At 37.3% G+C, this 15,361-nt stretch overlaps 2 protein-coding genes across 4 annotated transcripts in view; one reads left to right on the forward strand and one right to left on the reverse strand.

Moving 5' to 3' along the window:
• The window catches only part of LOC117282029 (elongation factor-like GTPase 1), a 442,127-nt gene that overhangs the window by 29,463 nt on the left and 397,303 nt on the right, over positions 1–15,361 (forward strand). For all 3 annotated transcript variants that reach the window (XM_033755736.1, XM_033755739.1, XM_033755737.1), the window contains 3 exons: positions 455–575; positions 2,958–3,553; positions 4,324–4,478. In XM_033755736.1, the coding sequence (XP_033611627.1) occupies positions 455–575; positions 2,958–3,553; positions 4,324–4,478 (872 nt within the window). The remainder of the gene's footprint in view (positions 1–454; positions 576–2,957; positions 3,554–4,323; positions 4,479–15,361) is intronic.
• LOC111874999 overlaps positions 11,890–15,361 on the reverse strand; it is a 94,546-nt gene continuing 91,074 nt past the window's right edge. Inside the window, exon 6 of the mRNA XM_023870997.2 lies at positions 11,890–14,499. Within this exon, the coding sequence (XP_023726765.1) occupies positions 14,432–14,499 (68 nt within the window). The 3' untranslated portion in view covers positions 11,890–14,431. The remainder of the gene's footprint in view (positions 14,500–15,361) is intronic.

Here is a 15,361-nt window from a genome sequence, read left to right on the forward strand (position 1 = left end):
GCACCAGCCGCCCCTTACCCCCAGGAAGCTTTTGATACTCATTTGTCTTAGAGGCTAAGTTGACCCCAAGGCCATTGTTGGGCTGGAAGGATTAAGTCAATTGAAAAATCCAGTAACATCATTTTGAATTGAACCTACAACCTTCTGACTTGTAGCATAGTGCCTCAACCAACTATTCTACCACATGCCTCCCTCGTTGGCTTAATCATTGTAATTATATTTGATAAAGATTACGAGTTATGAAGCTCCTCATTATACAGTTTTCTCCAACCTATTGTCACTTCATTGGTCTTCAGTGCAAATATTCTCAAAACCTTATTCTCAAACATCCTCAGTCTGTGTTCTTCCATTAATGTCAGAGACCAAGTTTTATGCCCATACAAAACCACAGTTAGTTAAGGGTTAGGTGTAAGATACCAACATGAATGATACCGTTACTGACGTTTTATTTTAGGTATGCAAAAGTGCCCATAAATGTATCTGCGCCCATTGTTCCTTTCCGTGAAACAGTAGTTGTTCCTCCAACTGTGGACATGGTCAATGAAGCAATTCAGGATCAGAGTATAGCAAGAAAGGTAAGAAATGAAGTTATCACAGATTTATTTGCTGAGGATGTTAAAATAAACCTCATTGCATTTGGCAGGCTTGATTCACTCTACATCACTGACATATTCTGTTTTTGTAAAGCCAAAATAGTAACAAGTGAGAGTATTATAACTTAGATCTAAAAGTTGGTGGTGATACATTTTTTGGCATCTATTGTCCTAATTTTTTTTCAGCAATGACATTTTGGAGACTCAACACTGAATCTTCAAGGGATGTTTCTTGCCTGAGGACTGAGACAGTGTCCAGTCTCTGAAACATCTTCTCAGATAAAATTAGGACAGTAGATGATGTCCCAAAAGGTTGTTCATTGTAAGAACATTGTAGTAGGGACCTGTCTCACTGAGTGTTTTTCATCTTGACTGCTCCTGGATTGAATGTTGAGGGCAGTTAGTGAACAGTGATAGGCACTAAATGAAACATGAAAGATACTCCCTTTTCTGTTTAGCAAATTATATTTGTGTGTGTATGTGTGTGTATATACAGGGTGTAAATAAGTATGTTACAATGCTTTTTGGTAGATAGGTTCAATCTGATCATATTTTGTTAATGCACCCATGTCTGGAAATGCTTCCTTTTGGCATTAAGGGCCACAAAAGTTTCTGAGAGGATGCATAAGTTTTAGGGAATGTTATCGTTTTACGTTATAAATTTGCCCAAAATGGCAGCCGCTGACTTCATTGCATGTTCTGCACTGCCTGGTCATGTTATGCTCAACTCTTTGAAAGATTCCCAGCATTTCCCAGATGGTTCCAGCTGTTATTGAAATTATTGCCACAAGATCATATGTGTCCACTAGAGTCTCATACACCAGGCTTTACATGTAACCCCAGAGAAAGAAATCCAGTGGAGTCAAGTCAGAGGAGTGAGGGGATCAGATTATTGGACCTCCATATCTAATCCCTCTGTTGCCAAAAGTTTCATCCGAATTCCCACAGACGACATTAGTGCAGTGTGCTGGGGTGCCATCATGCTGGAACCACATTTCACAAGGGACTTCCAAAGGCACCACTTCAAGCAGCTCGGGTAAGGTCTCTTGGAGAAATGTTAGGTAAATGTCACCAGTAAGCCACACAGGTAAGAGGTAAGGGTGTCCTTCTTCACATTTCAGAGGCCCTAGCACCTAAACAAAGTGTTTCCGGACATGGGCATAGTAACAAAATATGATCACATTGAACCCATCTATCTACCACAGCATTGTAACATATATTTATTTGCACCCTGTATATGTGCATGTATGTATCTTTAACTAATCAAAATTGGCAAATAATACTTATATTGGAGGTAGATGAAAATTTTAACAGTAAGCCACATATGAAATGAACCAACAACAGGAACAGGAAATTAAGCAATACCAAAAACATAACAACCAAGAATGGCAGGGGTGTTTTCTCTTTCCCACCTAGTCTTCTCTCCAATGGGCATCAGGGGTGATTTCCCCAAGGCTAAAGTGACTGAGGCATGAAACTGATGACTTATTTCCCTCTAGCGCTGAGCTTAAGACTGGTGGAGCTATACCTTCCATCCCCCATATGTCTTCATGGCATAGTGCATAATTAATTAAGCACAGGGATAACTTAACTGTACCATGTCCAGAAGACATATGAAGCCTTATGTGCATCTATCTGTGTGTCCTCCCATTTCAGTTTTTAAAACTGTTTACTGATATTTATTATATTTGTTATGAACATTATAGTACTGCAAGTTATCCCAATGTTGTACTTTGTAATTTCATGCATTCATTAATAACAACATGACTGATGCTCAGACTTGTGAGGGGACATGATATTGACAATTTAATGTCCTCAAATGATATGTGGTAAATATATATGAAATTTATTAAGGTAATTTTTTTTAAGAATGTAAAATAACATGGCCATGCAGTAATTAAGTAATAAGTTCTTCATAGAAATAGAATGTAATAAAATGAAATGACAAATATGAAGCTTGCACTGCAAATAAATGAGCTAAAGCCTTCTCAGGCACTCAGCCATGTCAGTGTTGAGTTAGAAACTATTTCAGAGGTCTTCTCTGTCACTATTAGCAGGGTTGATGTTGTGGAGAACAATATGTCACTGATATCTGTTAAATCAATGCCTCTTAGTATACTATACAGCAGGGTGGAGCAATATCTGGGCATGTGGTCTTCACATAGACCCTGATGATGGAGCTGGAGGAGGTTTCTGAAATGTTGGTTTGTAACACAACACTGAGAAGGCTCATTGCCCAAGAAGATTTTGGTACACGAAAGAACAGTGTTAATAGTAATGTATCTATAACATTAACATTCTAAGCAGTATGGAAGTAGACATTATGTGTTCTGCTCTGAACTCCTTATTGTGTGTTTGTTGTAGGATGGAGACACAGAAAATACTGATGAAGTTATAACTATGTGCACACCTAACAAACAGTCTACAGTGAAAATCTGTGCAGCTCCTCTTCCAACTGAAGTGACAAGTCTTCTTGAGGCTCACACAGAACTTCTTAAAGCAATGGATAAACATCTTCACTTTAAAGCTGGCCATCAGACAGAAGAACAGAGCAGTCAAAAGTCTGAAGACTTTCCTTCAGATAACACAAGTGGAAATCAAATGGTGCTTACAGAAAGAACATTGAAAGCAATTGAGACATTGAAAGAGAGGTTGAAAGATGCATTTTCTGCTGCTGGTGATGAATGGAAAGGTGCAGAAAACCAAATTTGGAGTGTAGGCCCAAGGCGATGTGGTCCTAATGTATTACTGAACAGAGTATCTGATTATGACCGTCCAGCAATATGGCAGAGGCTGCATGGCTCTGACCCTCGCCTTGAGTATGACAGCAGTTTTGTTAATGGATTCCAGCTGGCAACACTGGCAGGACCTTTGTGTGAGGAACCCATTATGGGTGTCTGCTTTATTGTTGAGGACTGGACACTAGCTGACAAATCTCAACTAGACCTACTGTCCACTAGGTATGCATCCATATCCATTTGTTCACATTTTAAGTTACAAGCAAACAAAACATGTATCTCTTTAATTATTTAAGTTATTTACTGAAGCAAACTGCTGAGATATACAGTTATCTCATAAGTGTATGGAGGAGCCAGGATACCTCACTTGATATAGTGCTGGGCTGTGGCAAAAAATTTTTCTTTGCTCCACGGTGTTCAGACTGTCTCTGAGGTCCACCCCGCCTCCTATCCAGTGGGTGCTGGGGGCCCTTTCCCTGTATGTAAAGCGGCAGGAGTGTGAGGCTGACCACTCCCCTCTATGGGTTGTATTCCCAACTGTTGTGTTATGCTGAATGTCTGGTTTTCATGTGCTTTGAACACAACGTAACATGACAGAAGGAATACAACTCGCCTTCACAAAGACACATGCCCACTGAGGGTACTATATATTAACAACCTAAGCATTGATACAGAAGAAAGCAGTTTCCTCATCCATAATTTTTAGTACCTGATGATGACCACACTGGTCAAAACATGTAGCATGAAACTTATAAAGTGAATAGCTTTTAATAAGTTTTATAGAACATTAGTGTTGCCTGTAAGACTGTAGAAATAACTGATGCTATAATTCACTTATTACCATTATGAATAATTTTTGCTCTGAGTAGTTCCTCAGTGCTGTGAGTACCCACAATGTTGTGATGCCTGAAGCTGCAGGAAGAACGCTGAAATCAGTTGTAATGCGAGACTTAATTGCTGAAGATTTGCTTAGAATCAAATTTGATTTTCAGTGAGACTACAAGCGGCAGTCAACCCTATGGACCGTTTTCAGGACAGATGATGTCAGCAGTTAAAGAAGGTTGTAGGAGGGCATTCCAGGCTCAGCCACAGCGACTCATGGCAGCCATGTACACTTGCAACATCCAGGTCAACGCAGAAGTGCTGGGTGAGTCATATAACACTCTGATATTGTTTAATGACAGTTATACACAGCCTGTAACTTGTTTCAGCAGATTGGATTATCACAGTACAGTAAATCCTCGCTTTAATGCACCCTAGTTTAATGGGTTTCAGATTTAACAGGCAAAATTCTTTGGTACTTCCCCTTTATTTTCTGGTTAATATGTTGGTACTTCACCATAATAGTGTGGTCGATATGTTGTGTGTACACTTCATCAGTCGTGCTGCGGATGTAACATGTAGTTCATAGATTGTTCTATTGCAAATTAAATTTATGTTGTGCTGTGTTTGGTTTGTTCTGTGTTACAAATTATTTTTTAATTAATATACCATGGACAGAAAGAAAAAGACAAAACTTGAGTGTGAAACAAAAGTTAGAAATGCTTGAGAAATTGGAATTTTGGTTAGACATTCGGTTTCATACAGGGGCTATTTTATGGACATTGGCAATATCAGACACCCCTCACCCCATAATTAGTCTTCTAAATCGAGGATATACTGTAATTGAAGCAAGATGGATATTGTTATCGAATGACATTCTAAGGAAATTAGTTATCATTATCAAGTGATTAAAAAATGGGGCACAAATATATAAACATCTGCTGTCACAGAAATCTAGCGAGTGTGAATTATTTCATGAAATTTTGCTCAGCCAAGTGAGTGAACATAATTTCTGCTGTATCTTGAACATATTTTTTTTTCTTTTAATGTTCATTAGAGGGGGGAGGTTTGGAGGCAGGGTGTTTTGAAATTTATTGATAAAGTATAGATTCTGATTGTATGATGAACACTTCAGTAGTGATGCAATGAATTAACTCCACACTTTTCTAAAAATAATAAATTATTGAAATTTATTTACATCATACGGCACCATCCAAATCAAATAAATAATAACTTAAATTTTATTGTTGAAATGAAAAGTAATTGTTCTTAAATTATATTTCTATAACTACAGCTGTATAGTATATTCTGAAGCTCAAAGTACTTAGTTAAGTCTAATGTTTATTTTACAATGAAGCATAACTCATAAAGTCATCTGAAATACCAACAGCTTATTATTTTGCAGCAAGCATATTACATATTAGAGGTTTAGTATTTAGAAGTTGGGTAGTAAATTCTAGCACCTAAACGTAGCTTACTTACCTCCTACTTTGGGTAAATAAAGTATAGAATAATTTGATTTGTCTCATTTTGGTCCATCACACTACTAATTACAGAGTGGATAATTTTCAGTCCAGTGTGACATACAAGTTTACAACACTTCAATCTTTTTCACCTTACATGTTTTGATTCAAAAGAATCATCCTCAGAGGCGCACCACTACGATCAGGAAACACTGTCACATAAGATGTTTCAACCATATGCACTTAAGCTATGAAAACACCAAACCAACCATGATAACAACAAATTTATATACTGAGCATTATGTATAGCTTAAGTGCATATGGTTAAAACATCTTATGTGACAGTGTTTCCTGATCGTAGTGTTGCGCCTCTCAGGATGTTTCTTTTGAATCGAAACATGTAAGGTGAAAAAGACTGAAGTGTTGTAAACTTGTATGTCACACTTGACTGAAAATTATCCATTCTGAAATTATAGAATAATAATTAACACCATCCGGTGTGATTCAGTCTATAGATATTTATTGCCTTTACATGTTTTGATCAGCTGACCATCTTGGGAAGGCATAAGATCAACTTGGTCAGGAACTACTATTACAAAGTTCGTAATACATACTTAGGAGTTTTATAGAAAGTAGTTATTTAGAATTATTTGTCTTAAAATCTTATTAATGTATAATATTTAAGATCTTAAACCAGTATGGGTTGTGTCCTTGTGCCTCTTCTGTTATAATGGAATATTGGGGTGTTATTCGGAGTCCTCAGAGGTCCTCACAGTCATGCTTCCTTTTTAAGCTTGATGTTAATCTGCAATTATATTAATGAGTATTGTATGCTCTCATTGTTTTTCTATAACCCTGAATTTATTTGAGATTTATCTGAGAACTCCAAATAATACCACAGCTTTCCATTTTAACAGAAGAGGCACAAGAATGCCAAACTTATTGGTTCAATATCTTAAATGTTAGTCATTAATAAGATTTTAATCCAGATAATTGTAAATGACTTTTTATAGACAAACTTCTACGTATGTATTAATGAACTCTGTAACAGTAGTTCCTGAACATGTTGATCTGTGCCTTCTGAAATGGCCAGCTGACCGAAACATGTAAAGGTAGTAAATATCAACAGATCAAATCACACAGGATGGTGTTAACAATTATTCTGTAATTTAGTTTACTTGTGTGACGGTCCAGAATGAATAAGTTAAGTTTATTGGATAAATAAGTTTATCCACAGTAGGTCAGTAAACTGTCTAAAACATATTTGAGGGTGTTTCATGATCAGATAATGACATAGATCAGTGTTTCTCAACATCTGGACCGCTGCCTGGTAACGGGCCCTGGCAACAATTATACCAGGCCCTTGTCATATAAAAAAAGAATTTACTGGGCTGTGGTTTCACAGAGTTTGAGAGCCACTGACAGATCATTACATCATCATCAGAAAGTCACTAGATGTGAATTGCCATACTTGAAATGTGCAACACACATGACTTTAGCTCTCTAAGTTTGCTTGTTCAGAGTATGTGCCTACAGAGATGTTTGAGGCAGACAGAACATATTGGTTGTGAGAAGTAGCATTGCATAGACAATTTTCAGTGCACACTTTCCGGATGAGAAATAGATGTAATCCCTGGTACAGAAAAAGTCGTAAATAATAAATTTACTAACTTTGTAACGAGTCAGACAGTCAGCAATGAAGCTCCAAACATGGAGGCCAAGGTTGTGATAATGTGCTGCCTAGTCAAGGTTATCACACACATGAGATAAATCTTCCTGCAAGATGAATTTCACACTTTGGAGATGAATCATTATAGAAGAACATATTTTGGTTTTAATGCAGCTAAAGCTGAGGCTTTAGTGCAGTTTCTTGTTTCTATATTGCATGTAGTGCAAAATGCAGTGTTAGCAACTGTGGGTGTTAGGACCCATGGTTTGACACTCCTGATACAAAAGCTCATTCAAATGACCATTTTCCAAGTAGGTTCCATACCAGAAATGTGTATGTGTTCTTTGTCTTCCACACTTGAGCTGAATTTTTCAGCCTCTCATGGCATCCTAGATTCTGATATGGGTTATTTCACAATGCTGTCAGTACGTACAATGTGTAGTGTAAAATGGAATTCAGAAGGAAACATTTGCAGCGTAGCTCTGGGATTTTCCTGGAGGAAATGAGGAAAGCCACAGAAGCAACATTCTGGATAGCTGGTGGCTTGCTGACATTCAAATGAAGCACCTCTCAAATACTCTTCTAGACTGTTACTGCTACAACAGTCTACTTGGTCTTCTTCAATTGCATTATCCTAACAACACTAGGCAATCTGTACAAATTGTATCCTGTCTTTTAGTGGAGATGCTAACGAGTTTTGCTAGCTTCTAGCTGGGGCTGTCTTTTCAGTTAACAATTGATTGGATTTGTTTATGATTCTTGTGTAGTTTTATTGTACTGTGCTGCGTGTTGTGATTGAAGGTGGATATTTGTGTGTTTCCATTTCAGGTTTTTGTTAATTATAAGATTGCATGTATTAGTTATATTCCTTATTGCCTTTTGTAGTTTTTCAGTAATGTCATGTGATCAGTATATCTATCTGTCTAGCTATGACTCTACAGCTCTTTGTTGGGTCTTGGCCACTTTTCAGTTTTTTAATCCTATGCACAGTCGGTAGGATTCCTTGGACAGGGGATCAGCCTGTCGCAAGGCCTATACCTATGCACAGAACAACACAAACACAGACATCCATGCCTCAAGTGGGATTCGAGCCCATGACCCCGGTGTTTAAGCAGGCAGAGACTGTTCATGCTTTAGATCGCTTGACCACTGTGATTGGCATGTCATGTGATAGCTCTGTAACATTGTTTTGTGTGACTTTGTTGTAATCATCTCCATATAGTGTGACTTTGATGTTACCTTTGTTATGACTAAATGGCTTTTGTTAATTTTCTTTTTTATATTGTGGCTGAGTTCTGTCTTTTGTGTTTCTAATTTTGTTTGTGGTATGAGGCATTTATTTTCCAGTGGATGTTGTTTCATCATTAGTTTTTATGCTAGTGCCTTGCCCAATCTTTACGTTTGTAAAGTATACAAGATTTTTGGCCTTCATTTAGGATTTAGTTGTATTTCGTCATTTGTGAAAGTGACATTGATTATGTTTTCAGTGCATTTATGAAAGTTATTTCTGTATAATTTGTTTGGCCTTTCAGTTATTGTAGGTTCTTGTTTTTTTTGTGTGTTTTGTTTCCATGTTCTTTCCTTCTTTTTTCTGTGATGTTTTTATTAATGGTAGTCCATGCGCCCCATTTGTTTGTGTTTTCAGCATGTATTTCTTTCTTATTCCTTCCCCATACCTTTTATTTGCCCATCATATTGTCATTCGTCTCTCAGTACCCTATCAGTGGCGTGTTGGGTTCACCATGAGTGCAAAAGGCTATTACTATGTATATGAAGATGTTTAAATTGTCGTTTTGCTAACAAAATTGGTAACTCTCACCTGAGGTGTTTTGTTTTTTAGTCTGGCTCTTAGTGTTTTAAGATGCTCTTAGATTGATAGGAAATATGTGCACACCTGCAGGTTACAGAATAGTGTGTTAATTCTAAGAATATTTGTTTGTATGCATAATTTTGTGTGTGTCTGTTACTGTTTTACAACTTCTTTGAGAATGTGAATGCCTGGGAGTTTAATTAAGGCAGAATCTTAAGCTTAATTGGTGTGATTTGTGTGCAAAAAGGCGATAAGTTTGTGGGAATAAATTGTTTTGGAATTTATTCTGTTCTGACAGATGCTTTCATTAGTTATTAGTGTAGTGATTCTCACTGTAGTGGCCTGGGTTTGTTCACTGGTGACTATGTGAGATTTGTGGTGGATAAAGTGGTGCTGGAACAGGTTGTTCTCTAAGTTCTTTCACCAGTCATTATTTCACCATTGTGCCACTCATGTGCCACTGCCTCCTGGTGTTTTTGATAACCTTGACTAGACAGCACATTACCACATACTCAGTTTTGAACTTTACCTCTGACCTAGTACAGTTCTGGTTACAGAGTAGGAAGTTTGTTTCACTTTAATGACTTTATGTTTTTACTCCCAACTGACCAATAGAACTCTGAGATTTACTGCTGCTAATAGCATTGAACATGACCTGAACTAGTTCATTCTCATTGGCAATATATATTCCTAAGTTAAGGTAAAGGAAAACTTTTTCCTCTGCTTCACTGCCATTCCATGAGGACACATTGGGGAGTGGAGGTAAATCTATACATTTATGGGTGGTGGAGTTATGGAATTAGGTGGTCAGCTTTAAGTTTTGGCTATTGTATCCATCAGTACCTGTTGAATAGGAAGTAATATTCTGTAATAGCTCCCATTAATGTTATCCTCCCGTTTACCCTCAATTTTACTTCATTCATTTTCATGTAGCATAATATTACTTCTGTATTTTATATCATTTATATATTGTTTCTGTATTCTGTTCAAAATATTTATGTAATTTTACAAATGTTAAAAGTCCACACTGATATCTTGGGTTTTTGGACTTTATCCATCGTCCTGGTTTTTAAGGTAACTAATAAAAACACAACGTTTCAGAAACTGGATCTGTTTCCGTCCTCAGGTGAAGGAAAACACCTATTCTCTTGGGTCCGTTAGAAAGAGCTAGCCTCAATCACTGGGTAAAGTCCAAAAACCCAAGATATCAGTGTCTTATACTCCATCGTCAGAATCCTATAGTAACTGCTAAAAGTCCAGTCTGAAAATTACTGAAATATTTTTACAAAAAAATATTGAGGCTGCAATCAGTTATTAAGGCAACATTTTCAAAGCTGAGATGATGGACTTGTTTACCAGTTTGTGGTCTGCAGAACTGTGACATCATGTATTCTTGTAGATAAATACTAACATTTAGGAAGAATATGCTGCCTCCATCTTCAGGGTAAAATGTATGGGACATAGAGTTGGTGAGGTTATAGAGCCAGGTTGCAAAGAAGGTGGTTGTTGAGATCCACCAGATGGGAAGGGGAGATAGAACTCTGTCTGGACCAATAGGAATTGTGAATAGGAAAATGGCCCTTTTAGAGGCCACCGTGTGTTTCTCTGTCACAAAAGGGAAATTGAATTTTGAGAGATGATGATCCTTTTTAGGGCCCCTGTGAATGGAAAATGGAAGCCAAAAACAATCCCTTTTCTCTTCTTCGTTGAGGGAACAGGCAGAAGAATATCATTTCAGGAGAAGATAACTATTTTACTTTTGGAGAGAACCACCTTCTTTCTTTTGTTCAGGGAGTGGATAAGAAACTTCCAGGACCTTCTCAAGAATAATGTGTCCTGCCCTTCATGTTGTTATGTTGGAGCCCAACCTCTGTTTCTTCCCTAATGAGCCAGGTATTTTTCACTTCTTGATCTTAGGGCCCAGTAAAGTGCCATAATTTCTCAAAAATTAATTTTCCTACCCTGAAGAGAAACATATTTTGGTCCTGAGAATGGCCATTTTCCTCTCTGCCATTCCTGCTAGCCTATGCCGGGCTCTGTGTCCTCCTACTCTACCTGGAGTCTGATTAAAACATGGCTACATAACCCAACTGATTCCTTGCCCTGTGTACTCCAACTCTGAGGGTGGAGGCAGCATGTTACTCCAGAATGTTGGTATCTACCCACAGAAACACGGCACATGGTGTCATAACACGAAAGACCACCGTCAGAATATTACCATCGCCATGAAAACCTTAAGGATTTTTTTAGAAGAAAACAGATAAGTGTTTGTATCCCCCCCCCCCGAATGTTACCATCGCCATGAAAACCTTAAGGATTTTTTTAGAAGAAAACAGATAAGTGTTTGTATCCCCTCCCCCCCATCCCAAGAAAGTATATGCACATAAAACATTACAAATGCCTCCAGTTAAAAGTAAATTGTTTCATATAGTGTAAACCTGAACAGTATTTCTGCAGTATGAGTTTGAATTTGAATTACTCTTGAAGGAAATGATGTTAGTATGGAAAACGTAGTTAAACACTGTCTTGTAGTCTCTAGTAGAAATCGTTGTATTCGAGGAATAAAATAAAGGTAAAGTTATCCCCGTAACAGGCTGTTAAGGCCCATAGGGTTGTGAGAAATTGAGGCTCCCACAGTTGGTTCACAGATGGCGGCAAGGTTGTCAGTCTTACACGCTGGTCATCCTTTACACCCCAGGAACATTCCTGGTAGTCATTTCTGTTAGAGGCTGAGTTGACCCCAGGGCCATAGTGCGGCTGGATGGATTAGGTAAATTGAAAAAATCCACCTCATCAGGACTCAAACCTTCCGGTTTGTAGCATAGTGCCTCAACCAACTAAGTTACCACATACCCCCTGAAGGAATAAGGCAAATAATACAAATTCTGGACTTATGTATATTCCTTATATTTTAAATATGTAGTAAGCAGGCTCATAGTACAAAGAAAGCTGAACTGTGATCTACGCACCAGTCCACCATTATCCTTACAGTGCAAAGGATAGGTGAAATAGTGACAATAGAAGCTCTGCATAGGTATGCTACTATTTCTTTTTGCTAGAAAAGCTTATCATGCATTAATTTTTAGGCATACTCTGATATATATTTAAACTGAATTTTGATGTGAAGAAGGTAAACATACCTTAGTTGTAGTTGCTGCAATAAGAAAGTTATCAACTTAGGTTATGGCCATCTGGATTTTGATGTGTAGCTGTGGGTGGTCATGAATGCCTCTGTCTGCAGGGTTCACAATGGTGAACAACCTGTGAGGCTACACAGTAGTAAAACCCAGAAGACTATAATGTAAATTTTCACACTAATGAAAATTTGGCATTTCAAAAAAGTTGTAAAGTTTACAGAGTTTTTAATTATAAACAAAAATAACTTTTTACTGAATTTAAAACAGTAGAAGATGAAAGTTGTGATGAATATTTTTTTGCTTTTCACACTGAAGTACTCTGAAATATGAATTAACTAAATATTACTAGAGTTCAACAAAATGTGTCAAGATTATCAGAAGTATTCCTTAGCAAAGCCTTTACCATTTGATAGGCATTTTTGTTACATGATAGCTCAGATGTTTCCGTTTTCTATACTGTAAACTGCATCCACCATCCCGTTGTGCCACTTCCTTTTCTAGTTGTGGCTACCAAATCCCAAACCCATTTGGATTGTGCCAACACCAAAAACAAACCACTGAATTCATCATAATGAAAAGGGCAGGAATATGACTGACATACAGTCTGCCCTTGAGTTATGGATGATCAGGTTACAGAATTTCACCCTTAAGAAAGTGTAGTTTAAGTATTCAAATATTTTTAAACATAAAATGGCAACAAGAAATTCAGTCAAAGATATTTATGTAAGAAATGGTTATTAGTAAAGAAATTGTGATTGCATATATGCTTGCATCTGTGACATAACAGGAAATGTCGCTGAGCATTGTCTAGCCTGTCTGCATGCATCAGTAATCTTGAGGTTTGGCTGTAGCATGGTTTCTGCTACCAACTTTTTCTTGACTGTGTTCCATTATCCTTATTTAAGGTGTGTGGAAAGAGGCCATCAAATTCATGCATAAGTAGTAAATCTACAAGAGCATGTGAAGGAAAGGACTTATATATGGTGTAGAACTTGATTCAGCCTGGGATATATCGCCATGCTGTCCATTGAAAATCAACCAACTTTTCAGAGGAATCTGTCACCTTTATCTTCGGGGTAAAAAACGAGCCTGAAAACAGCTGGCAAGCAGAGATTCTTCGACCCTGAAGATGAAGATGAAGATGACATGTTTCTCTGGAAAGTCGGCTGACTTTCAGTGGACTGCATGGCATTATGCCCCAGACGATAGAACTCTCATAACCTCCTCTGTGAGAACCTCAAATTGAAACAGCATGTTTTTACTACAAGTGTAGTTTGTAAACCCTTCTGTAGGAACACATTTGCACTTATAAAATTGCAGTGTGTGGAAGAAATTGGATTTTCAGGAGCATGTCTCTTCCATAACACTAGGGTGTGCTATGTTAATAAATATGCGTCATTCATTGTGCTGAATTCAGAGGTGAAGCTGATGTGGCAGTGACAAATGAACTGGGCTGGCAGTCCAAATTTCTGTGTGAACAACATTCGCTGTTTAATTAGTCATAATAGGATCATGATTTGACATAAAGGAAAGGTGCAAATGAAGAGTTATACCTACAGTTTTCTATATAAAATGGCTTTTACACAAATTTATGTGCGTCTGATTTTAAATATATTTTGTAGCTTAAGAATTATCTGCTAACATACTTAATTATATATGAAGTTAATATATTGTTTTAAAGTAATCAATCTGTATATTATGCACACATAAAGCTGGATACAGATGGAAACACCTGCACTGCCACTGTTAATAATTTTCAGGTTTAATAAATAGTTTCTTTCTAAGTACAGATATATATGCAACAAAATTTAATTTTAAGAAAATAAACATTACTTTTATGCTTTTTCTCCTAAATGATTGTTTTTAACGGAAGTGATATGTAGAAAACATTGTACAATATTTGAGGGACTTACAGAACCTGATTTGGCAGAAATATTTCCATGCATCATGGAATGGATTAGTTGTGGTTTTGCTTGTATATCCCAGTTCACTCATATCCACCTGTCCAGAAATAAATCTTGGTAAAATCTCTTTCCATTCCTCATTTCTGGCTGTTCAGTCTTCACTATATCTTGTTCAGATATCTTAATTGTGAACTGAGGATTTTCATCATTGGAGTTAAAACATTTTTGTCTTCCATTATACATGACTGACTGGTCTTGACCTTTTGCTTGATGTTTTGAGGTTGAAATGAAACCTTCAGTCATCCCAATGTAATATATGGGCCGTTTCATTCACTTTCCTCCATGGAAACGGTGGCATTGAACCTGAAATTCAACAATCTGTTATTTGTTATGTTGGCACCAAGGTCATCATATGTCTGCATTTAATGCTATAGGATCCTACAAATTAAGAATATCTGTAATCTTATTTGGTTTCCACAGAATAAGAATGGACACAGGTATTTTTGTGTCAGTATGAGCCAAGATGGGACAAGACTCATTTTGACTTACATTTCTAATATACATAAAACGTAACTCTCCTGTCCATATTCTTTCAGTTTTCTCTTTCCTACTATGGCCAGAGTAGAGAAGAGCCAAACATATTTTGAAATTTACTGAGTACTATATGAAGCCTGTGTGATACCTGAGGCTGCTTCAGTGAGGAGAAAGTTGTGTTCTGTTGTTTGTGATTGCAGTTCATATCCTTGTTCAAAATTCTTTTTTTATTTACATGGATAAAGTTTCATTTCTTCTGTACTATATTATTTAGATCCCTTTGTGGAAGCAGGCTTAGAATACTTTCACCCTGTGAGTCATAGAAGGTGACAAAAAGGAAACCTGGTTCCTGGGGATATACCTAGACCACCCTGTCACTGGCAAGGGACAGATACAGAGAACCGGTCCTGTAGGTTAGGGGTTGAATACAAGGCTGACAACCTTCCTCTGTAAAAGATTACTGTTGTGAAATCTGAAGGAGTGAAAACAGGATACAATCTGGCAGAATCTTCTAAGGAAGGCTTTGGCTCAAAAAGAGCTGTCTTGCCAGTGATGATGATATAATTTAGAAGAAATTCATACCTCAAAGTCTTAAGTACTGTGGTGAAAAATATTTCTCTGTGGATAAGATTCAGTCACTGTTATCATCTTTAGTACCGAAAGCAGTTCATAGATGTCGCTGCACATGCTA

This window comes from Cryptotermes secundus, unplaced genomic scaffold (genome assembly GCF_002891405.2).
Source record: "Cryptotermes secundus unplaced genomic scaffold, Csec_1.0 scaffold321, whole genome shotgun sequence".
NCBI classification, from domain to species: Eukaryota; Metazoa; Arthropoda; class Insecta; order Blattodea; family Kalotermitidae; genus Cryptotermes; species Cryptotermes secundus.